The sequence below is a fragment of the Mytilus californianus genome, unplaced genomic scaffold, assembly GCF_021869535.1.
Source record: "Mytilus californianus isolate M0D057914Y unplaced genomic scaffold, xbMytCali1.0.p SCAF_6, whole genome shotgun sequence".
NCBI lineage: Eukaryota > Metazoa > Mollusca > Bivalvia > Mytilida > Mytilidae > Mytilus > Mytilus californianus.
Window position 1 is genome coordinate 108991992 of NW_026262712.1, and position 27327 is coordinate 109019318.

General features: G+C 29.9%; 1 protein-coding gene across 2 annotated transcripts in view; it reads right to left on the minus strand.

Annotated features, from left to right (window-relative positions):
• LOC127704271 (fatty acyl-CoA reductase 1-like) overlaps window positions 1-25531 on the minus strand; it is a 33076-nt gene extending 7545 nt beyond the window's left edge. The window contains exons 1-10 of one of the 2 annotated variants that reach the window (XM_052208261.1): window positions 25385-25531; window positions 18384-18632; window positions 15168-15343; window positions 13343-13393; window positions 9684-9756; window positions 4153-4259; window positions 3573-3750; window positions 2091-2135; window positions 1325-1511; window positions 728-809 (exon numbers count right to left, since the gene is read on the minus strand). In XM_052208261.1, the coding sequence (XP_052064221.1) occupies window positions 728-809; window positions 1325-1511; window positions 2091-2135; window positions 3573-3750; window positions 4153-4259; window positions 9684-9756; window positions 13343-13393; window positions 15168-15343; window positions 18384-18584 (1100 nt within the window). In that variant the 5' untranslated portion in view covers window positions 18585-18632; window positions 25385-25531. The remainder of the gene's footprint in view (window positions 1-727; window positions 810-1324; window positions 1512-2090; window positions 2136-3572; window positions 3751-4152; window positions 4260-9683; window positions 9757-13342; window positions 13394-15167; window positions 15344-18383; window positions 18633-25384) is intronic. The other variant, XM_052208262.1, reaches the window with a different exon arrangement.
• Between the last annotated feature and the right edge of the window lie 1796 nt (window positions 25532-27327).

Here is a 27327-nt window from a genome sequence, read left to right on the forward strand (position 1 = left end):
ACCCATTACCTCAGAAACGTAAAATCTAAACTTTATAAAAATCTAAAGGTAGCTCACATCAATAGATGTAAACAATTCATCAAAGTTTCATGAAAATTGCTCAAAGCATTTTTAAGCCTGAGTCCGAAAACTGGAAAATACCCCTTTTTTAATGAATAAAACCCCATAATTCGGAAACGTAAAACCCAAAATTTATAAAAATCAAAAGGGAGCTCACGTCAATAGATATAAACAATACACCAAAGTTTCATGCAAATTGGTTAAAGCATTTTAGTAATTTGTTTTTATTACTGTTTCCTGTAAATATGGACTACAGTGGATTAATTGTTATGGGGTAACAATTTTTGTGGATTTCGAGACTTTATGTGAACCACAAGTTTAAGTGTTCAACAAAATACAAATTTCCGTTTAGATTGTTTGTAGACTTGACAAAACCACAAAATTAATTAAATAACAACTAAAACAGGATATACTGTTTTGAAATGACAGAAATGAACATGAATTTTAATGTATTTACAATTTAATTATCGTAAAGATACTCCACTTCAATAACTTTACATTAACTTGAAAATATCAAAATAGGAAAGAGATCTGTTTACAGAACTTTGTATTGAAGAATTGTGACTTTTTCAAACCATATGTGTATTCTGCTCACCTAAACATTAGACTTTGTATGTCTGACTTTTACCACTCTACCTTTAAAATTGCCTGACTTAGGAATACTTACCCAGATTTAGCTATTGGTGCCTTTGGTCTTCTGAAACAGGAATCTAAGGGAACTTTCTTCCAAAAATTCATAACTACATTCTCTAGAAAAAAATTGTAATGAAGCTTCAAAATTAAATTAAAGCCACAGAATCTTGAAATAAGGTGTATGTGATGACACATAACATTTCTTTCTAAGATGCACTTGCACAACAAAATTCCATGGCCCTTACTGTTTATTAGATTCTTTGAACAGGAAGTGGCCATGGATGCACAAATGAAAACAAAGACAACAGGGGAAATCCAAAGAACCTCCTCAATTTTGTTGACATAAATTATAAGGTGCTACTTTTTGTGATAATATTTTGTAGTTTTGCATTTACATCAATTTTGTGTACTGAACTTTTTCTCTTTTGTATTTAAAAACTTTTGAACTTCTTACTAATTGTGTCATCCTTTGACAAGGTCACAATGCATTGAACAGTTTTCAGAAATATCAGATGTGCTTTTTAAGTCAATAGTTGTGTCTGTTTTGTTTACAATCTTTTTTAAAAATTAATAATGCTGATGTTATTTTTTAAAATCAATTTTCGATTCTTTTTCTGCATTCGGTATCTACCTATTTCTCCCCATGTGAATGGATTTACAGATCCTGAGGTACTGTGGAATATTGGTACTGTACTTGGCTTGTATACTGCTGTGTACCATGCCATAGTGATCATCATGTTAACAGGAATATCTACAGGAATTATGTCTGCTACACCCATTGCATCACAATTCATGTATCGTAAAATTCCTTTACCAGCCTAAAAATAAACCAGAAAGGTTACTTAAGTAAATAATTTAATATTTCTAAACTACCGGTAGTAAAAAATTTGAAGCAAAACATCTCTCTTCCATAATCATAACATTTATCAAAAATATATTCATAAGTACTATTAGGAATGTATGAAAAAGAGTTAAACATGTTAATCTGTAATTAAATAGGAACACTAGTGTTCCAATGTCCTCTATCCCTGCAAATATTTCATTGCCCCAAAAATCAAATGTATATGTGAGAGCACTTTTAATGCAATTTTCCATATCATTTATACATTAATCTTGTAAAATTAGTTGATTACCACTTTTTTTTTTATCATGTCCCAGAAATTGCTGATTAAAGCATTTGTTTGTAATCTCATTAAAATCTTACCAAAAATGTAGATGTGAGAGCACTTTAATACAAGATCAGACAGACAGATGGACGAACATCCAGTATTTTTAGTCCCCACTCTTCATTGCCACAGGAGACAAAACAAATATATCAACAACAATGGTTTCTTTTTTTATAATCTAAACATTGTTTTATTTTAATTCTAAAATTATTTTAAATATGATTAACTTACTGCCACGTAAAGTCCACTTGGTCCATTAAAGTTATCTATCCAACCCTGTAAAAATATAAACAACATAGAATAAATAAAAAGTGTCTAATTTACTGTAGGAAGTTATACCATTGACAGTAAATGGAATAACTGAAAGTTTCAATTTTATCAGTGGACATAATAAACATCACATAAAACAATGTAACCAAACATTTAAAAGAAAGACTAGATCAATTGTAAAAAAAATTTAAGTTTAGAAAAAATTTTAATATTGTAAATTCTGAAACCCATAAGAAAATGTAACAGATTTAACACTGCATTAATTTAAACTTGCTGTTCCATTTTTGCTGGTAATATTCCTTTTTATTAAATTGTTTGCAATGAATTACCGTAATTTCCCCAGTGAAATAAAAACTGTTAATTTCAAATGAGAGATAAATCTGATCATTTCACTTCTCTGACGTCATACAACAATGGGTGTTGCATCAATACAACTGAGAATGCGTAAAAAAAGATATTGTTCCTTTTAATTTGTTTACTTTATTTCCATTAAAAATTATGGTTAATGTAAAAAAAAGAATAACTAATCCCAGAATTACAATATTGAAAAATATTCAACTTGTGACCACATTCGTGAATTAATTTGTTGTTTGGTCACTCATTGAATATTTTTCTATATTTGAATTCTTGGATTAGAATTTCTATAATTATCATCAATAAAAATCTGCCTTAGTTATCTCACTTTATGGTTTGCATACAGAGAGTTGCATTTATTCCAGAAATATTGATTTAGGAATTGTTAAAACAGTTTCTGAATCTTAATTCTACAACCCCCTTTTTCAGAAAATATGCAAATCTTAATTCTATAACCCCCTTTTTCATAAAATATGCAAATCTTAATTCTATAACCCCCTTTTTCATAAAATATGCAAATCTTAATTCTATAACCCCCTTTTTCATAAAATATGCAAATCTTAATTCTATAACCCCCTTTTTCATAAAATATGCAAATCTTAATTCTACAACCCCCTTTTTCATAAAATATGTAAATCTCTATGAAGGTGTAACAAGAGTGCACACACTGAAATGTCTCACCTTCTTTACTAATCACTGATATTATGTTGATAGTCCTTAATGAAAAAGCTTTATTACAACTGTCACATAAACTTAACATTAACAAAGAAAACTAAACATTGACCAATGAACCATGAAAATGAGGTCAAGGACATTGGACATGTGACTGACGGAAACTTCGTAACATGAGGCATCCATATACAAAGTATGAAGCATCCAGGTCTTCCACCTTCTAAAATATAAAGCTTTTAAGAAGTTAGCTAGCGCCGCCGCCGCCGGATCACTATCCCTATGTCGAGCTTTCTGCGACAAAAGTCGCAGGCTCAACAAAAATGATTTTACTGCCAAAGATTTTTCAGATTACAACCAATTTAACATATGACCCTACATTTTATCTCATCTGCTTTGTTATCTGTACAGAAAACTTACAGGAAATGGCTCCTTCCATGAAGCACCGACTATTGAAGGACGTAAGATTGCTAGAGGTAGATTTGAACCTTCCTTTATCAACAAATGTTCCGCCAGCTGTTTTGTGAAGGTATATGTATTGGGTTTGTCACCAATCAATTTTGAAGTAATTTGATCAAGCATCTCATCATCCAACCAACTATAAATAGAAAAAAAAATTTAAATATGAACCACATTAACATGTCTTATAGTAATAATAAATTTATTTATAAAAGTGTCAAAAACTGATTGTCATAAAACATTTACAAAATTTATAATATTTACATTTAAAACAATCTTTTCTAATCACATACCCCTTTGTTAAAAATGTGATTCTCAATTAAATACTTTTTCATAAGCAGCTATGTTTTTGGTTTACTATATATATCTATTGTGAAATATTGGTCTATTGTAGTTTTACCAATTTCAATCTTTAACTCTTAATTCAATGAGAAAATTTTAATTAATAAAGTTGTTTATTTCAATTAGAACTGTGCATCAGTTATCGAAATTTATTACTACTTTGGCATGATTGTATTGCCTCAGTGTTAAATTAGCTTACTCTAAAGCATCTATGAGTTTCTGTGGTTCAACACTAGGTTGGTAAACCATTTCTTCTATGAATGGTCGATCACAATTAGCATATGCTGTTGACACATGAACAAACACCTGAAAAACAATTTACAGATTAAAGCAAGACTCACAAAAATGTACAAAAATAGTCATGAAATGTATAGTTTGATTTAAGATATCCATACCACATTAACAATCATGGTAATAAAATATAATGCTGAAAATGACAATCCAGATGCATATATATAGATTATATCACTGCAGCGAGTGTGATAGGATATTTCTTCTTTGGAGACTGTTAACTTTTTAGATTTAAAATGTGCAGCTTTATAGGCATTTGAATGTTTAAAATCTAATTGTGAAGAGTTTTAGAAATATCTTATGGCACACAATAGGGTTGTGGAATCTGTTTCTATAATGATTTTTAGACAATATCTAGTCAAACTGTATTTTCTTATTAAACTAGACATCATTGAGATAGGAACCATCTCTGTGGGCCAGCATCTTTACCATAGGACATGGGGTTGTCAATTGAAACCAAAGTTTTTGACCTTGAACTTTGACCTAGGAAGTTGCACAAACATTATGACACATCCTCTGGTGTTGGTTAATATACATATCAAGTATAAAGTATGAAATTATAACGGTTCTCTAGATATAGAGCAGACACAATTTGTTATGGACGGACATACTGATCACTATAGGGCGACCCGCCACTAGGCAGGGCCCTAATGATCTACAAATGGTAGTGTTCATTAAAAGAAATACTATAAGGCATAGTCACCTTTTTTCCATGAAGTTATAACAATAGCTTAGTTATAGGAAAGCAAAAAAATTTGAAGTCATAATTGAATTTTGATGAATGAAGTACTGGGAACCACACATTCATTATAAGAAATAATTAACTGGTCACTGAAGGTATAAATTGGCTAAGAATTAGAGAAATCATGTGTATATATATTGTAATGAAATATACTTATATCCTATTTCAATGGTTTGCCAAATAAATCTAAAGTTTACCAAAGTATTGTTATAAATTGTACTTCCATCCTAGTCTTTTTACCGACCATGAGGTAGGTTGTGGTACAGATCTCCATTTCACAAAATATAGCACAAATTTGTACCAGTATTAATTTGTCTACACATAGCTTGTTAAAGGGAAACTTCGCAAAAAAATAAAAAATTGATATTATGTCCATTCTGTTTAAAAAAGCACAAATTCATAAATATTAAAGTTTTATTCTGCTAGATAAGAGATCACCATCGATTTTAAATTTAGAGTATCAATTCTCTGCGTGCGGCCATTTTGACATTTTCTCGGTTTAGAAACCACGATATATCTATAAACCACAAAGGACCAAAACCAGCAGTAACCTAACGTAGTCGCATTTAACTAACTAACTCGCCGACTAACTAACTTGATACGGAAAATGTAATTATTTTTTTAAATAACTATGGTCTGACGTTTTTCAACTGTTTTTTCTTTACGAAGTTTTTGAAACAAGAAATTTATATGGGAATTAGTTAAAAAGTCAAAGTTCAATGTCATAAATAAGTGTTCCGTGTAAAATCGTTTTCGAAAATCTAATTTGTTCATAATTCTTTTATGTAATAAACTTATTTAAATAAATTCGGACCTTCTCTTATCTGATCACCAGCATGGCTAAAGGAATTATTCCCTGAGGTATTGTGAGGTGACACGTCCAGGTATTCAAGCGATTTCCTGTCGGGCTTAAAAACTCTTATTACACAATCACATAAAGCATGTTCATGCATCGCTTCACTTCTGAGGGTATTGATCAGCGTACACAGCCGATAACTTGTAACTTTCCATTTTGAAACTATCAGGTGTATAATATCTCTGTCTTGCGTGTCCGATAGTGATATACTAGTCATTACTAAACTCATACGCTTGTTTATAAATAACATTTTTGGTGTAAAGAATGATATTTATGAAAATCTAAATAATTCCCAAAAAAGATTTGACAAAATAAAAATCTATTTACATATTTTTTCCAAGGGTAAATTGGGGAAAATGTAAGTATATACTCGTTGTCAATAATGATGGACATTTTGAAAAATGAAAGACTATTGATTTAACAAAAATGTACGCACTTGTCGATCATTGGTTTATACGCCTAGATAGAAAGTTACGGAACTTTAGATAGTCGCAATTTAAAATTGTATATTGAATATAAGAAAGAACATCCAGAACCAATTTGATTTAAATACAGGTCGATATATAACTTGCTTTGGTTCATCAAAGTTATGGACATAGTAAAATCACAGATTTATATTTCAATTAGATTGTTCTAGAACAGTTGAAGAAATTCGTCATCATCTCAATTGTTGGGTATAATGTATATTAATGTGAACATGGTTCTAATAAAACCTTATGCCAATTTTCCTGTTCCGACATGTATGTAATATATATGCCACTGGACGTACACTAATGATCCCCAAAAAGTTTATTTGAAGAAATAAAGAAACTACACTCCGGATAGACTGATAGTAGTTGTATTAACGTCTGATCAGCTTGAGGGTTGATTAATTTATTAAGTTAGCTTGTGGGGGAATAAACCATTCCCAATATTGCACTTATGCATAAAATATTAAATAAGAGTAATGTAAGAGAAAATATAAATACGAAAAGTCGCATATCTGGTAAAAAAAAAGTCTCACCAACTATAGGATTTCACGTACAATTGTCATTATAATGGAAATAATGGACAGTCATTAAAATACATGCATGTACGTTTTGATAAAAAGGGGTGCCGCAGTTGCATATTATTCATCATAAATCTATTTCAAGTTTATACTTTCCTGTTATTCTTATCAGTTAACGCAGAGACATGTAACTATACATCTCTAGTTAACGACAATCAACTATATAAATATCTGAATCTGATGTGAATTACCGTTCATCTCTAGTGGTTCATCTCTTTCATTTTTTTTCTTCTTTTTTTTTTCTGATTTGGGCAGGAACTTAAACATTGTTAGATATAATGTTCTCAGGTTTGAGGGGGGGGGGGGGGGTTGGAGGTCAAGTCTATCGAAAAACCAGGAGTATTCTTGTCAGTTAGGACAGACATATAATTATATGTATATATATGTATGCGGTATAGACATGGTTTATGAATGAATGATTAGTCTTGCAAATGTACAAGACTTAGATATAAAGCACATTGAAAATTGATTCCGTCGGTCTGTCTGTCTCCATTCAATAAAGGAAAGTTGACGTTAGATTGATTCTGTAAATTTTTTTTAAACATCGTTGGTCAAATAGCTAAAGTATTTGTTGTGAGATGTAGAATATTTTAATAAGGACATTCCCGATTAGGTAAATGTAGATCGCTTTGGACAGACCAAACTATATTAATGTAACTGATAATTTTCCCTGCACATTTAAATATTCAAGGTTACTGATGATAATTCAGAATAGCACAGTTTTTGGTTTATACGCTCGTTTTCGTGGGCCATTTTTACTTATAAAATTATTTCATTGAAAGTTATTCAGGAATCCGATGTTACAACAAAATACTCACCCATCTATTTGAAAACTGAGCTAACGCAAAATATAAAAAATATATAAAACGGCGATTCAGTTATTTTGCCACCATATTCCTCCCCAAATAATAATTTTTTTTCTGTCTCCAACCCACATTTCTCTTTTATCATTTTTTTTTTATCTTTTTCAAACCGGAAAATAATTTTTGTTCGTAATTATTCGATCTCATTCCAATAAGACAAAGTTGACCTTAAATTTCCTGTCAACTTTTTAAACATCTTTCTTCAAATGGCTGAAGTATTTATACGTTGTGAGATTTAAAATATTTTGATAAGGACATTAATTCCTGAATATGTAAATAAAGATCGCTTTGGACGGACCAAATTATATAATTGCAATTGGTAATTATCTATTTCAAATATGCAAGGTTACCGATTCTAATTTAAAATAGTACAATTTTTAGTTCATACACTCGTGTTTAGAATGCCATTATTATTTATTCAATTAAATTAATTCAGTATTTCATTGTTACAAAAATATTCAGCAGTCATAATTCATTTTAAACTGAGCTTACGGAAAATATAAAAATATACCACGGCTATCCAGGTATTGTGCCACCATATTACTCCCCCAAAATAATTATATTTCTTTTTTTATTTTCTGTCTCAAACTATCACTACCGTTTATCATTCATACGAAATGATGTTCACACCTGGAACGGTGAACCGTGACGGCTAAAATTCACTGAGTGAAGATCAAAAGATTAGAATTACAGAATGCAAACCTTTAAATACCTTGAATTTAACCACGCATTCAACAGGTAGTCACTAAGTGTCACAGTACAATACACATTGTATTAATTTTACACAGTACTAGCGAGAAATGTTTGCTAGACTGAAGTAAAAGGTGAGAATACAAACATGCATTTTTAATACACTATCAGTTATATATGTTTGTTGAAAATATCCGTCGGAAAAAAATTCATAAAAATATTCTATTGTATGATTTACTTTTATTACTATAATGACTAATGACTATAATCTTATCAGAAATCCTTAAAATATAAATCGTACATTTTATTTTTAAAAGTTGCACGACTGATCACTTTACTTTCTTAATTATTAGTTGGTTAATAGCTACGCCAAAAGTCGTCGATGCGCTTTAAATCGCGTTATTAGATGATTAACGAACAAGACTTAAATGAGATTAATTCCACTCCCGGCATGCAAAAAGACTTAAACTACGTCACAGAAGTCAGGAAGTTCGAATAAATAAAATTAATAATTCCCAATTTTCTTCTTTATTAGTTTTCATATCCAGATAAAACTTGGTGAATATGTTTTTTATGGTATTATGAACATAATAAGATGATAAGTAAAAAATCGCGAATTTTCCCTTTAAGGTTTTTGATTTATTGTAATTGGTCAGATGATCATAGTGACACATGCCACATTCCTTTAAATAGTCCAATTAAAAAAGTATAGCCTAAGTCTTCAATTACTGTAAATTCAGAAATTACTGCATGCATTTATTATTGTCATTATTGAAGAATGAACAAAAATGTGAGATTAATTATTGCGATTAAGGAAATGAAGGAAACGCTGTATACAGATATATGTATCAGATATCAGATGTGAATTCTTATTATTGGGATATTCACCCAATCGCATTATTCGCATTAATAAAAACCTTGCACTAATTTTTGAATTTACAGTTATATAGACCCTAAAATTGACCAGGACGTATTATTGGCCTATTCATGTTTTTATTTTTTTATTAAGTTTAGTAAAATACATTTATTTATATGTTTTTAACAAGTTGTAGTAGTAAGTACATGTGCTGGGGCATGACATCTTCTCATTTTTAATACTTTTCATGACATTTTTCTTATTTCAAACTGCCTTCTATTCCACAGATATTTACTTTAGACTTCTATAAATTATCAATAATTAGTCTTCGACCAGTGGAATAACATTTTCAAGGTACTGTATAACTTTGTAAATATTACTTACTTCTAGTTTCTTAAAGTTACTACACAGTTGAATCATTTTTCTTACTCCTAAAACATTCATTTCCATCGCAACTCTGAAACAGGATATAATCTATTATTATCAGTATCAACCGAACAGATGGAAACGAGGTTTATTTTGAAACCCTGGTAAAAAAAATTTAAAAATCAAAGAAAAAATACTCTATTGTCTTCTCTTCTGAAACCTGAACAACATTAAACACAGTTTATAAAAATATTGACCTTCACCCACAAATATGGAAATGTTCTCGATCTTTGTTGTTCATGTTTTATTGCAATTTATACACGATGTCAATTATAATGTAAACAAAAGATTGTTCTGAAATTTTAACATTTCATAGTATTAAAGAATTATTTTTATCAGGAATTAAATAATGTATACCTGAAAATATAATAAATATAGATTATACATGTTATACCACAGCATAGAGTATGATACAATATTTCTCAACTTGAGACGGTTAAATTTTCAAATTTAAAGCGTGAGGTTTGTTGAGCATTAAGCAGTGTTCTCCTCAGAAATTTCTTATATCATCCTGGTAAATAGGAAATTGTGAAATACCTTCTTCTTTCTAGACATTATGGCACCACATCCATAACACTATCTATAAGAAACTAATTTCAGATAGCATCATATTACCATAATGCTAAAAGGTCCTGGGGAGAACACAGTGTTTTAAATATAACTATCAAGAGAGGAAAAATATTGCATTGCACAAGATTTGGTGGTGGAATCTGTTTCTCTTATGAATTTTATTGCGAAAGAAATGAAACAGTTCCACAGAATCATATCCTCTTTGTCAAGGTATTGAAATCTTTGCAAGTTTACCTGTCACATTGTATAAAAACAATGGATATTGAGTACAAAGCCTTGTGATAGGTTTTCAGTTGTATGAATGATGGCATGTGCATTACATTGATAAATTGACACGGATTGACAAGAAAAAAAAACAATGCAGCATTGTTATGAGACTTTTTTGTCTAATACTTTCGAGTATCACGCCCTGTCATTGATCTAACAAAAGATCAAGGGTGTAAGATGGCCATTTTGGACACAAAAATATGTCAGTTCTTACTTGCTATTTATAACACTATAGTCAAAAACCTGTATTGGTGAAATTTAACGGAGACTGTCATATTTCATGTTTCCATTTTTTTTATATTATCATGGTTATGAAAGTTATAAATCAAAAGAATCTCCATATTAATTGAGGAAATTTGGAAGAATAAAACCATTGTTGAAAGTAATGGCAAAGTAATAGCACTGTTGTAAAAAAATAATAGCACTATGGTCATGATGGTACATCAGTTCTAAATAATGCTAAAAGAAACTGAAAATTTCTACAATTCATTATTGATTTATGTGTTTGAGATACAATGGATCAGTGTTAGTTTGTAAAAAAAATTACCATGAGCCCGCTAATCCATTGTGTCTCGTACTTAAACCTTTGTACAACTTTTCCAAAATACAGTTCTTTATATTAATTATACCCTATCATTTGTAATCTCTGGGTAAATAACCACTCAATTCTCTTGAATAATGCACACCACTATTTATTACAAATTAATATAGTCATGGTGATGATTTTTATCTCGACAGAAATTAATTCAAAGTTGTATGAACTTACAAAATAAAGATATGATTCAGAAATGTATCCATCAATGACAAAATAAAGATAATTAGAACAAATTTTCCCGTAAAAAAATGTTACTGAAAGAAAAATTATTTTTATTATTGATTTACACTCATTACAATTTACGAACTTGTAAAAAATATGCTTGAAATAGATGAAATTCCTATAAACATGAAATCCGAAATGTTCTAATTTTCTTTTGAATAATATGATACAGATGATAATTATCAAAAAATGAAAACAAACACTATAGTGATACATTCTTTTTGCAAAAATATCAGTGATTAAAGAAAACAAAAAGAAAAAAGCAAAAACAGATAATTGAACTATATCTACAAGTGTTGCTCAGAACGTTAGCTATTTAACATTTAATTGACTTCAAAGAAAGAGTTCGAACCCCAGTCTTTGCAAAAGTCAAAGGTAAGTTTATAACAAATTCCAATGTGGAACAGAAATCAGTAATTAAGACAATTCAAACTGGTTAAATTCTTTTTGTCATAGAACCAACTTTTACAAGTGGAAGATTCAATAGAACACAGCTGTTAGGGGTTAATTTAATCCATAGAAAAGTCATGTGTCTGAGAACAGCAGTCTGATAGAACAGCAAATTGACTTTTGTATATTCCTGAGTTCTTCATGGAATTTTTTTTATTTAGATCCATGAAAATTAATATCCCAGTATTTATTTATAAATGAACAAATAGAGAGCAAGAAATTTCTACTTTAAAAGACAACAAATATCAAAAACTTCTAACATTTAAAGATCACAGTAACAAAGAAATGATTGTCATTGAATAAAAGTGCAATGACTCAAAATTGAAGAAAAAAAACTGGAAACATTTCTATGATTATCCTACATGTATAGAAGAGCAACATAATTCAAATATAGCAAGATCACTCTGCAAGATAATTCTATGATTAATAAGTAAAGTTCTATGTTAAAGTAATAAAATATTGTATTATTAAAATGTTAGTAAAATTAAGCAGAGCGGAAATATAATCTTTATGTCATTCTATATCCCAAAGTTTAAATAAAAAATTTTACAATAAAAAAAATTGTTTCTCCACATGACTAGATATGCAAACACAATATATCAGATGGTCATGATGGTATTATGTTTGTCAAATCTAAATATTTGCTTTCTGTTTACATTTTTCCATTACAAAAGTCAAGTCATCAATTCACAAATTAACATGTACAAATAAATCATACATGTAGGTTACTATATTCATGTATATTAAACTGAATGACAGAAATATTTGCGTGCAGGCATTTAAAACATGTGGCCATCTAAAAATAACTAGATTATAAACAATAAATAATCATCAATCAACATGAACTAAATAAAGGCCTTAAGACAAACCTTCTAGACCTACCATGAATTTTGATCGAAACATGTGGTTAACTGACTTATTAGGGATAAAAATTAACAAGAGTCCAGTAGTCCATATCCTTAAAATACTGTGGAGTCATTAATTTTGGTGGGTACCAATTTTTGTGGATTGAGGAGAACTTGCATTTTTGAATAATTGATTTCATCATATTCATGGTTTTGCCAATCTGCATACAAGCCTATAGAAAATTTGTAATTTGTTGAACATTTAAATTCGTGGTTTACCTGTACCCACGAAATCCACGAAAATTGATATCCCACGAATAATAATGAATCTACAGTAGTCTATTTGCCAATTCACTATTTGATAGTGTTATTACACACTTTTTAAACAAGTTGGTTCCCTTTTGTAGTTTGGTTCTATACCCGGCAAAATTGGCTGCTCTTTCTGAAAACTCTTTCATGTCAATGAAAATTTATTTCCCTTTTAAGGGAAACAACTCATAAATGGATCTCTAATTACAGAGTCAATTACAAAATTAGCAAATGGACTATTGGGCCTGCACATTCCTCTGGTTTTTAATCAGCAGTCCATTTTATAAAGTTATATTACAATAGCATAGCAGATAATGTTGAAATTTATCCCTGTATTCTAAGTGCAGCTTTTCTTTTACCTTAATGCAGAGCCTGATTTGGCACTGCTTGAATCGATTTCCTCACTGTTACTGAAAATACAGGTATACTGTGAAATTTCTAATGAATATTACATGAACCACAGGTACATTGTACAATGAACAATTTATCAAGCAATAACATGTAGTTTTATGCTATATATATTTAATAAAAGCATGTTCAAATACCATAACACACAAACACATACATGTACAAAAGCTGACTTTTATTACAGGTATCATTAAATGACTTCTGGCAGGAATTTAGCTACATTAGATGACAGTGCTTACCAAAAATGGTAAAAGAAGATTTAAATGTGAAAAGATTTACAGACAGACAACAAACAAATACTGTAGACAGAACACATGTGACACACGTGATCATGGTGACTGTTAAATTAGTTAGAAGTTAAAAACTATTTTTGAACTTCATTTGTGTATCTGTGTGAATCTTTCAATATGGTGTTTCAAGTGACTATGTTATTGTGATCAGTAATACTGATATCATTGATTGCATTTTTTTCTCAGGATTGATTTATATTATGCGTTTTTCCCTGTATCCCTTTGAGCTCCAATGATCCAGTAGGATTGGGAAATTGAATATGTTTATATGATTATCCCATGTCAGATAGCTAGATAATGGTGACAGTTGTTTTTTACTTTTTCTTTTCATTAAGCAATTTGGCATTGATGTGTACGTCATATCTGTTAAAATCATTCATAAGTTTGGAGACTTGGGGCAATTTAAGGGTTTCCATAAACATGATAAGGTACATGTTAATTGTTGAAGACCACACAGTGACCTCTTTATATCAATTTAAGATTTACTTTTGTTGTTTGAGTGCTCACTATTTGTTGTGTGATACTATATTCATATTTGGTAAGAATTGTTGGTTTACATTATATTATTGGTCTGTTACAAGGTATTCTATTTTCCCACAGTGTGTCCCCTGCATTGGTTATTATATTGATAATATATGAGAATAACTTTACTTTTGATTCAACAAAAAGACTGCAACTTATAATGCCACTTTTTATTTTTTTTGTAAACATACATATACCCACTACTGTGTACTAGTTAATCAGAGTGATAATCAAGAGTCACAATGTGCATGTTAATGCTTTTAAAGCATACATGAAGCCAAGACCATGATAGCCATACAAAAATAGATGAGAAATGTATCATTATTAAATAATGTATACAGCAAAATATCCTATATAGCTAGTGTCTGTAGACTTATACATATCCCTTTCCAAAAACTAATTTCCAGAAACAAGAATCTGACTAAAAAATTTGAAGTATTTTCCAAATTCAAGAAAGTATAAAATATTAATGGTTCCCATCAATGCATCAGTTTAGGAAAATGATGACAACTAATCAGAAAATTATTTATTACTTAACAAGACAAACATTTTCTGTTTTATAATTGAGTTGGGTTACCAATGTATTGAAAGCAAATAAAACTATGTGATTTGGGAAATATTAAAAATGGATATACATAATAAGTGATTTTGACTTTATAAAATATCTTGTGGCATTAAAATTCCATTAAATCTCCTTTGAGAAACATATTACGTGGTGGTTAACAGGGATAAAATATACATCACTGAACCAGTAGAACTTATAAGAAATTATTATTTTCAGCCTGCTTCATGATTCTGGAAGGCCTATAGCTAACTACATGTACATGTTATATAGAACACTTTTTATCGTGTTCTTATTCAATGAAAATATAGAACCTTTATATCACAACTTAAAACTACACAATCACCTTGTGTGGTCTGTATTGAAAGATATATTGTTAAAACTTAATGGTATATAACTAACCTAAGCGGTTCATCAAATCTTATTGTTGCAGCACTATGGAACACGATGTGGACTTGATTCTCCAATAACTCAACATTTTCTTCACTGATACCCAGAGCTTCTTCAGTTATATCACCATGGATTGGAATCAGTTTTTTGTGAAAGTTAGGATTTTCAGCTCTGACTTTGTCAAATACCTGGAAAAAGCGAAATGATGTTTCTCAATATTAAAATAAAAGAGCTCTCTAGAGATGTGGTATGAGGAACAGTGTGAAACATAACAGGCTAAAGAGTGTATGGTAACACACATAATGTTCAATAGCAGTATAAAAGGAAGATACATTCCATTTTAAATATGAGTCAATTTTATGTCTATTATTTCCTCTATGATAGAGATTTTGGTGTACATGCAATATATAAAACAAAGCAAAAAATGTAAACTACTGTTTTAAGTTATCATGGTAAATAGAGAAATAAGATGTGGTGAGTATTGTCTATTGTGCCAAGATTGGACATATATCATGTATATACTATCGATTGTCAAAACCACAGAGATTTTTCAATTTGATGAACACAAATCTTGTGTTTATACATGTAGTTCTAGCATGTATTTTCCAGTGTATTGTAAAAAAGAGGATGATTGAAAAATGTTTGAAACTAATACAGGCAACAGTATTACTTCAAATATCTTTCAATTTCTATTGATAAACTAAATAAGTCTTGTTCAATATGTACAAATAGTTTTTTTTTTATCAAATAATAACCGATTTTCCTTTTTGATAAGATATGCCTGAAGATAGACAGCTGATATCGAGCTTAAAATACTGAAATACAATATATACAGACTTTACATAAATAAGCACAGAAAATAACCTTGCATATAATATCTTAATGGTTATTATGGTATGGTGTATATTTATTTAATCATTAAACAAATTGAAAAGATTTTAAAATTTATAATCTGATCAATAAACATGATATAAATATATTATACATTGTAATATGTCATTTATATACATAAAAAAATAAACGTAAGTGGATCAATAATTTAAAAGACAATATATGTTTGGCAATTTCACAAGTTATGAAATTATTATACACTATATTGATATTTCTGTAATATGAATAAAAAGATAGATGTGGGGAGAAAATTCAATAAGACATCAACCCAACAAGACAATTAAATTAAACATGTACAGTACATTTGCAAGACATTTAAGGTGATTCAGGGCTTACTGTGGTCCCCTTTTCATTTTAGCTATAGTTTAAAACAATGCAACTGCTTGGACAAGTATGTGTATCTTGAAATAAGAGTTTGACAATATAATTTGTTCATTTAAAAGGCTCATAGTTTTACAATTTGAAAAAAAATTGATTCATAATTTTAGTCCTTCAGAGAATTAAGTGTTGATGGAAGATCTTTAGCAGTTTTTTTTATTAAATTTAATTAACTATTCATAACATGTCTACACTACTGTATCATGACTATGGAAAGGAGTAGGCCCGGTAAGACCCCTTTTTGGCTCAAATATATAGCATTTTCACAAATTTGTTAAAAACGTAAACTTTTAGCTATTATTGAAAAGTAGATTACTTTTGTTACATAAATATTGGCTGTTTTTGACAATACAATGCACATGCATCAGGTACTAGCATCATTATGTCATGCAAAATAACTGAAATCTTCAAAATTTTAGCATTTGTGCTAATTTTAAGACGGTTTTAGTCTAACATGGAAGTGGCCGCACTTGTGTTCAATCTTAATATTTATATATATGTTGTATTTGATGATAATACATAACATATATAAAAGTTGAGACTGAACACCAATGTGGCCACTTACATTTTAGACAAAAACCATCTGAAAAGTGACGTTTTATGGCATATTTGATAGATTTTTCATATTTAAGCTTGAATTTAGCATCTTTCATGACCAAATCAGTTCAAATCTTTTACATGAACTAATTGAATCGACTGAAGTAGACACCTTAGTGTTTAAAAAATGTCAAAATTCTTTCATCAGATGTACTTCAAATTTTAGGCCAAAATTAGCTCTTAATGGACCTTCTCCTTTACACTTTACATATTGTATGGACATTTGTCAGACTGTTTCTTGACCTCTTTTTGTCATTGGGTTGCTGTCTCATTGATGTATTTTCAACCCCTCCTTATTAATATGTTAATATTTTTTTCAATTTAACGAATATTTTATACATTTTACTGCACAGTTCATTTTAGTATTCTTATTGAGTCAACTCCAAACATTGATGACAGTCATGATTTCTTTGATAACCAGTTTACAATGTAAACATTAAATATAAGAGTCTCACTTTCATTTTCATTTTGGTTATGTTAAATAACTAAAACAAGCTGAACTGTGAGCTATTGCTCACTAATGGTACATGTATCCCCACTGTACCGGTAAGTATTCAGTAAACAGGGAAATGATGTGTGAATAATTTAATAAACAGCTGCGCCATAAGTGCATGATACACCTGTCGTCTTGAGTGTGAGGTTTTATGCAATAATCATAAATCGTTTCTGAGATACGGCGCTACATGTGAAAACCCCCCTTTTTTTTTATAAAAAAATCAAAAACTCTAAAATAAAATTTTGAATCATCACCAAAAAGTATACAGATCTTTAGATTAATATAATTAAGAAGTGTGTAAAGTTTTAAGCCATTATCATAAATCGTTTTTGAGATACAGCGCGACATGTGAAAATAACACACCCCCCCCGTTTTTGTTACAAGTCCCGTAACTCGCAGACGCCGGATAAAAATATATCACACAGTATAGTACATGTAGTATGGATGTCAGAGAGATGAATTCATCACACAGTATAATATGTATTCTCACATGAAGCTTGATACTAAAGTTCAAGAGCTCTGAATTTGAGTTCCTGGGAAAAATGTGACAAGATTTTTTATGGGACAGATGTAAACCATAATAACCTCTCTCTTCAGAGCAGTGGTATAATTACTGACTGGTCAGTAAGGTCTAGAGATATTTCAGACATTTTTGTTACCCTAAACATGTATGCATGTACTTACAGGAGACTGAGAGGTTTCTGGCACCGTCAACATATATACTTATTGAAGACTGTATTAATTCTTGCACGGTAGACACATTCACTTACAAGAGACTGAGATTTTTGTCACAGTGAACACATATATTTACATATATACTTATTTGAAAATGTGAGATTTCTATCACGCTAAACATATATACTTACGGGAGACTGTGAGATTTCTGTGATCCTTTGATGACAGTCTTGAGATTTCTTAGGTCGAACTAATAAATACAGATTTCCGACATTAGGACAACTCCTTAACAGTTTTTCTAACAACACTTTCCCAATAAAACCTGTAGCTCCTGTTATGAAAACGTTTTTATCTGTATAATACTCTGAAACTGTGGGATGAAGTGAAGCCATAGTCAATTCGTACACCAGTTATATCTTTATCTGCAGGAATGTTAGAACCTATAAAAATAAAATACTATGAAATATCTACATTTGAGAATGTCCAAATAACAAGCAGGCAATACAAATGATTCAATATATTAGTAAGCTATAAAAGTGATAATAGAACATGTATATACTATAGTATTTCAACAAATTGTTCTTTCATGTATATCCTCCAATTATCCATTTTTTGTATGTTATCAATGCTAAAATATTAACACGTTTGTGAAAATCTACTATACATATCCCTAGTAAAGATAAACCTGTATACAATATTTAAAGAAATAGTAAACCACAGGGTAAAACTGTCATCCTGTTTGTTTAACAGCTCAAACTTCGGCTGACTTACAGCTTGACATATTGAAAAGACACTTGTTTATTGTTGAAGACCATATACTGACCTCTAGATGTCTTTTGGGTTTTTGTGTTGTTGGGTTGCTGTCTCGTTGAGTTAAACACCACATCTCCTTATATTCAGTCTTGTTTTAAAAGTTGAATTTAAAAAGATTAAGTTCAAATGTATAAATTTCACCAATATAATAGGAACATGTCCCCTAATTATGCTAATTATCCTTAGGTTTTGTTAAAAGAAACCAATTAAGTGAAGTTTCTTTTGATCCTTCTGAAATTAATCCATGATCTGAGATTAATAAAAAGAAACAACAGGCACAGTCTGTCTCTATCAAAATACTTATAACTTTATCACATATAAGGTAGCCAACTGTAAAATAACCAATCAACAATCAATAAGTGGTGTTTCCTTTTTTAGGGAAATGTTAATAGGAAATTCTTTACAAAGAACTACTAGTGTTTCCTCTGTACATGCTGTACGGAAATATTTTTAGGAAGTTCATTAAAAAGTATATGTACATGTATTCTATATGTACTGTACATGTACGTTCTACTGTCTACAGTCTACTTATTATGTTAATAGAGTTGTTTTAGGTGTAATACCACCATTGATTTTCCCCTATTAGTCTTTGTTAAATTTGCACTTTTCAAAAAAATGTGCAGATTTTATCTTTGTTTCAAATAAAGAAATACTTGGCATGAGTAAAGTTTTATCCTGTCCAGTACTATAGAAAAAAATTCACATAACATTTCATTGCATATAAGAAAGTAACCATCACTGGAAGTTAACCAATCAAATTTCCCCCCTTTTTTAACCTGTGTACAAGCTTTAGTAACCATGTAACCTCAAGTTTCCAAAATATTCTATAGAAACCCCAAATAAAAAAATAATGGTGCTTTGAAATACCCAAGATATATGTTTATGACCATGATGACCCAGAAATGTTTTACTGCAATGAAATGTAGGATCAATTACCTACAACTGTCAAGTTCAAGGGAATATTTTTTTTCGACCTATTTTCGTATGCAACCGGATGTGACATACTATGATTTGGTGGTATTACACCTAAAGAAAACTTTTTTGTTAAATAAACTGAATGTGACTTTTTTCCTTTGTAATACTGGTTATTTCGAGCATTCCTGTCAAGTTTTGTCATAATCAGTTCAATAGTTTGAGAAAAATCTAGTATAATGTAAGATGACATCTACAGCGATTCGAGCAAAATTTCTTCGAAAAATCCAAACCAAGCCGCATCATAATAGAATATAGTGTGGACCAATAAATGATCAAATATTTATCTCATCTGCCTACAAACAGTTGAATATGATACAAAAGATGACTTTAGGATGATAAAAACTACTAATGGACCTCTTTGTCTTCCTTATAAGATCTCTTTTGGTCCATTTATACCTCTCATTTCCTCAAAATTTCTACTTTTTAGGCCAATAAATAAAACTTTTGGAGTAACTTTCACTAACTTTTGATAGAAATGTTATAATAAATGATTAATTGAAGTATTCAAGCTGAATGAACTATCTGTATAAAAGTTTACTGTCTCCAAGGAGGTTTCAATAAGTCCTTACGTAAAACTTAAATTTACGCCACGATCCAGAGAGGGACATAAAAAGCTTCTCTTTTGGTGAATAATTTGTTGTTACTGCTTTAAAAATAATTTCATTTACTTAAAATATATATTTATTAAAGTATTTCTTAGGAAAATTTTTCTAGTATAGCAGAATATAAGAAATAAGGAGAAAAAGCTCCCCAAAACTCTAAGTATGGCTTATTCTGTCAACTAATATTCATGGTAAAGTCCTATTTCAAGAAAATTTTCTCATAAAATGTGTTTTGGAGACTCAATCCACTCAGAATATTTCATTATTTGTAATATTTCACTTAAACAGCAAGAAATTTTAACACATGAGAGTACTCACAAGGTCAAAGGTGCATGTACAGCCTCCCATATTACATGTAGGTGTAATACCACCATTGATTTTCCCCTATTAGTCTTTGTTAAATTTGCACTTTTCAAAAAAATGTGCAGATTTTATCTTTGTTTCAAATAGAAATACTTGGCATGAGTAAAGTTTTATCCTGTCCAGTACTATAGAAAAAAATTCACATAACATTTCATTGCATATAAGAAAGTAACCATCACTGGACATTGCTGGAAGTTAACCAATCAAATTTTCCCCCTTTTTTTCCTGTGTACAAGCTTTAGTAACCATGTAACCTCAAGTTTCCAAAATATTCTATAGAAACCTCAAATAAAAAAATAATGGTGCTTTGAAATACCCAAGATATATGTTTATGACCATGATGACCCAGAAATGTTTTACTGCAATGAAATGTAGGATCAATTACCTGCAACTGTCAAATTCAAGGGAATATTTTTTTTCGACCTATTTTCGTATGCAACCGGATGTGACATACTATGATTTGGTGGTATTACACCTTTATAACCAATGACATGTAAAACTTGTTGAAACTTTATTCTACAAGGGACAAGGTGTTTTAAAATAAAAAGGATATGTTGTAGAACAGTAAATTGGTCACACTACAATCATAAATGTACATGTATTTTAGATGTAATTCAGTGTTAACTATAATATTGAATATTAGTGGAGAAACACAACATCATATTGACATCTTCACTATGAATATACTGGGGATTAATAATATTGGGGACTTCAACTACATGTACTGTAGTCATGGTAGTGTACAATTCGTAATCTAAACTTTGAAAGCAATCAATTTTAAAGAAGGTTACATCATGAAATCTTATAATGAATTGAAAAATTCCCTAGAATTGTATCTAATCTTGATTTTTTTACATGCACTACTTCTGCTGAAAATATATGTGTGTATATGTAATGCTATTAATACACCAATCTTGAGTTGTTTTTTTATGAATGAGTTACAATGGTTAACCCATGGTCAATCCGCATAAATGACGTCATCGAACAATCAGTTCTTACTGTGACGTAATAACATATATAGGCAGGGGCCTTGGTCGCTGAGTGGTCCAAGTAGTTCAATTACTGTATCACTAGCCAGTCAACACTGAGGTTGTGAGTTCGAATCCCGCACGGGCAGGTGCACTCGACTCCAATCTTAACTGACTAGGATTGTCAGTTTTCCTACCGCCACGAAATAGCACAATAGTGTTGAAAGTGGCTTTAAACACCAATCAATCAATCAATCATATATAATCATTGTGACATAGGAAATTTACAGGAAAGTGCATAAATTCGAAAGTCGTCTATAGTCTTTGCTATAGGGTATTCAAATATTGAAACCAGATTTTTCAAAACAAAACATTTTCCAGACTTATTCTTTTTTTTTTCTTATAAATGACCAGATAACCTATCACCAAAGAACATGAAGAAGTTGCTAACAATGGTTAATTAGACAGCACACAGTCAAAGTTTACTTGTTTACCAGAAAATGAAGAGGTAAACTGATACCACATTTAAAATTTATCTTTATGTCTATATGGTCTAGGTAATTAGAAAAATATATTTCAGTTTGTCAAATAATAAGTCAAAATTTATCTCAAATAAAATTTTCTACAAGAAAATTAACAGAACCACATTTTTTATATACACATACTCACACATGTACTCATAAATCCAATCTTCTTAAAGAGTTTTATCACAGAAAACAATGAAAAAGTTAACATGTGGTGTTAGAAAAACATATTTTTAAATTGAAAGTTAACTGTCAAATCAGTTTGTCATTGCATCATGTGCATTAATGATGGGTCATGGGTATCTCAATCTACTACAGAGATTCCATACCTCAAAGAATGCTGTGTCAGTAAATTTCATTTCAATGTGTTGCAACATAATGTTCTGTACTATCAAAGATTGACTTAAATGCCCACAGTTACAAATATGTTAAAAAAGTTAAACTGTTTGATAAAATGTACTGCTGACTTGAAACAAAAGTGATAAGACATAACTTGACAAATTTGTACTATCAATCTAACTATAGTTACAGTTAAGTTTTTGATAAATGCTTTTATCAAACTTTACCTTAAAGTGTTTGTCCAAGCACAGGGCATGTTATACATGTTATATATGACAGACAGACACACTACATGTAGGCCTGGCTTCAGTAGTCCCTGTGACCTTTTGCAATATATGTAAAAGTGCAATGATCTCTGGTCATTTTGATAACATGCAAAAATGATATCAACTGTTACTGATAAAGTTCTCTGATAAAATTACCAATATGTTCATTTTCTTACCTACTTTAATGACACATTGACAGATTTGATTTCAAGGTCAATTATACTACAACAAACAACTAAAGCCTACAGGCATGACAGGGTCTTAAACAGTGACAGAAAAAAGAAGTGACCCTTTACATGAATAATAAGGAATGTGTCAGAGCCCTTCTGAAAACACCTTTTTTTTGTAAATTAGCCTGTTTTTACAACTCATTATCATGATTATAGTTTGATAAAGAAAACATGAATATTTTTCCCTGGTGTGGAAACTGATTGCTAAATCTAATGAGAGATCCCCTCCCCCTAAAAAAAAATAAAATTATTTATTGATATTCACAAAAATCTGGGGTCCCTAATTCAAACTTACAATAAACAATGTATTTGCCCAAGGCCAAGTTAACACAAGTTTAACATGCTTAAAGGAAAATTTCATGAAATTACTCATTTTGTTTGTTTAATTTACCACATCCTTTATATTTTTTTCAATATCTAATCATACTAATAACACAAATGTGTTACTACAGGAAACTTTTTTCTTCCTGATAACTAATGGTTGTTATTTTGTTTGTCATGTTAGTTGACTCCTCCTCCCCCTCCTTTTTTTCAAGAGGTGTGCTAAGAAACTGTTTTGCCTTTAATCCATTCTTAAATATCAAAGAATTTTGAATGCATTTGAGTACATTGTATGTCGTCTTACCAAAATTGGTATTACTAAACACAATATTGGGGAAAAACAATAAAATTCATTTTTTTTAAACTTAAAAAAACAAGTAAAATGTCTTAATAACAACATGAACAACCCAGCTAACATGAGTGTGATGCTTAAAATCTAATGCTAATTTTATCTGGAAAGGTTACACATCTGAATATTTCAAAATGAAATTTTACAAAAAAAAAAAAAAAACATAAAAAGTTTGCTTGCATTTTGGCCAGATATTATTTATTCTATAAGATGCAGATTATACCTGCATTTTCATTTTCTAAAAATGATTTTATTGTCAATGTGCTGTAATAAAACAGTTTCTTTCAAATATTTTAACAGGAAAACAATTAATATAAATCCAAAATGGTATATAAATTAAATGTCAATGTTTTAACAGTGTGCTATCTTTATTTTTAGATATGGAATCATCTGAATGGAAGAAATTACTTATACTGTTAGTACAGTTACAAGTATCCATATGATTAGAATGACCTTTTCTAGTAATTATTTGTGTCTATGAAATATATATTTTGTGGAAATTGATCCAAACTATCACGAAATCAATTTATGTTGAGGCAGGATTTACCAAACTGGCACATTTACTGGAATCCACTGTATACATGGTATATATGTACAATGTAATCCAAAATATTGTGCTGCTTATGATTTAAAAATATCTTCACATGTTGAAGAAATGGATTCTGCCCTTGCTACATTTTTCTTATAAAAGGAAGTAAGTACAATTTATCTATAGCCACCATATACACAAACATGTATGTACTCAATAATAAATCAAACTTTAGCTATTCCCAGTCTTGTGAGAGGGTACCCTGGTGGAAGGACCTTTTTGGGGGGAATTCAGGATTTACACTAATCAGGACTCAGGATATTTGATTATTTTTTTCCAGATCCAAGAAAGAATGCTTTCTTTTTTCAGGAATTCAGCATTTAATTTTTAGGGAATTCAGGATGTCTCCCTCCTCTAGCCCCCTGCCCCCTTGTGAGTTCTTTATTTAACAAACTTTTTTCATCATTCATTGAATATAAATGATGAGCCAACTCTATTCACAACATGCATGAGTAGTTCAAAATAAATTATTTATTTATCAATTTAGTACCATAATAAAAAAATATTTAATGATCAGCATGCAACACTGTAGCAACAAGAAAACATTGTGACAAGGGAGACAACTCTACTCAAAACATATCCTACTAGGATTTTTTTGGCATAGGAAGACACACTTTGTCATAATTGGCAGTGCTTGTAGTTATGTGTTCAACTGATAGTAACGTTTAATAATATGACTGTTCGCGGACGTTACAAGTTACAATAAATATTAAAAAAATGAACCGGCGACGATGACCCAACCCACTTACCAGACACACGCTTGTGACCGTCCCAACATGATTTAAAACCCAACATTATCAACATTTGTCTTTCTTAAGTCCTTCTTGATTCGTCAAAATTGCTGTATACTTACTGTCTGTCTATTTTCATTCTCAATTTAAGCTTTTTGGCATGGTTTACTGAAGGGATACCCCAGCATCAGAGTTCAGAGTTCAAAAAGGAAAGTTTGTGATGCTAGATCCCCTCTGATTGGTTTATGTTCATGAAACCACTGCATGAATTTCCGTAAAACTTCGGTATTTTCCGTTCTGTCATTAATTTAGGTAAAAAATGCAAAGACACACATTTATTCGGGCTTCTCTAGAGTTTTGTCTGATATAATGTTAAACAAAATGTCGGGAAGGTCTATTAACAGGACAGATAAAACCAGGACAGTTATTTTCGATACGTTTTCATCTGTAACTTTTGTTTTAACCAACATATTGTTAAAATTTAAACTGTATAATAAAAAACAGGGTATATACTTACATAATTTGTAATAAAAAATTAAAATAAAAAATTAATAAGTTAAAAAAAATCTGCCAGGACAGTTAAATTTTAAGAAAAAAATGGCCGAAATTGCCGAGAAAAATTTACTTATAATTGTAATAATTTCTCCAAAACAACTGTCTGGCATAATATTTTTGTACGATTATAAAGTTTAGGGAATACTCCTTCTAAAAATCTAGAATTTAATATTTTTTTCGATTTTTAAAGGTAAAAAAATCTGCCAGGACAGTAGCCTATTACGTTAGAAATTTTGTTGAAATCAGCTCAAAATCAAAATATAAAGTTAAATATCTTCTTCAAAATGAATGTCTGGTAAGCAAATTTTGATTCATTGGAAAGTTTAGAATATAAGCTTTATGAAAATATAAAATTATGTGAACTTTTATTTTATTAACACAAAAAAAATCTGCCAGGACAGTAGCCTACTCCGTTAAATTTCTGTTTAAATGGCGGAAATTAACAACGCAATTTCTAACTATAAATGAAATAGTTTCTGTATTGCGATTGTCTGGCATACTATTTTGTTACTGTTATAAAGTAACAGACCCAATTATCAAATAAAATAAAGAAATTGAAAAATTTTCATTTTTAAAGTAAACAAAAATCTGCCAGGACAGTACCCTATTAAGTTAGAAATTTTGTTGCAATCAGCTCAAAATCAAAATATAAAGTTAAATATCTTCTTCAAAATGAATGTCTGGTAAGCAAATTTTGGTTCATTGGAAAGTTTGAAATATAAGCTTTAAGAAAATATAAAAAAATATGGACTTTTATTTCATTAACACAAAAAAAATCTGCCAGGACAGTAGCCTTTTTCGTCAGAAATTTTGTTGAAATTCGCTTCAAATCAATGGATAAATTTGAATATTTTGTTCAAAATGCATGTCTGGCAAGAAAATGTGTGTTTAATGGAAAGTTTGTATTATCAGCTTTAATAAAATATAAAATTTTATGAACTTTTATTTTGTAAACATAAAAAAAATCTGCATGGACAGTAGCCAACTATGTTAAATGTTTGAATATATGGCGGAAATCAACGTAATTTTTTAATTATAAATGAAATAGTATTTTTATTACCATTGTCTGGCATACTTTTTTGATATTATTAGGACCAAATCATTCAAAAAATCTTTAAATTTATTTTTTAATCATTTCTCTAAGTAAAAAAAATCTGCCAGGACAGTACTATATCATATTGGAACTAGTGAAGAAATTTGTTTCAAATTTAAAATAATTTTCAAAGAATTATTTTCTTTATTTTATTCAAAGTTTGCAGTTTAAGCTTTATCATTGTTAGAACATAATTACTGGTGTGTTCATTAAAACATTGTTTACTTATTTTGTTATGTTGATTAATTTGATCTCTTTTGTTTATTAAAGGCAGCAGACAGGTCATTGAACGGGCATGGGCTTATATTTTATTAATCAAAAACATTTCATACAGATACATATATATATAAATCATCATACAATACAATAAAAAAAAACACACAAGTGTTAAAAACTGCAAAAATCTTTTTTTTTACA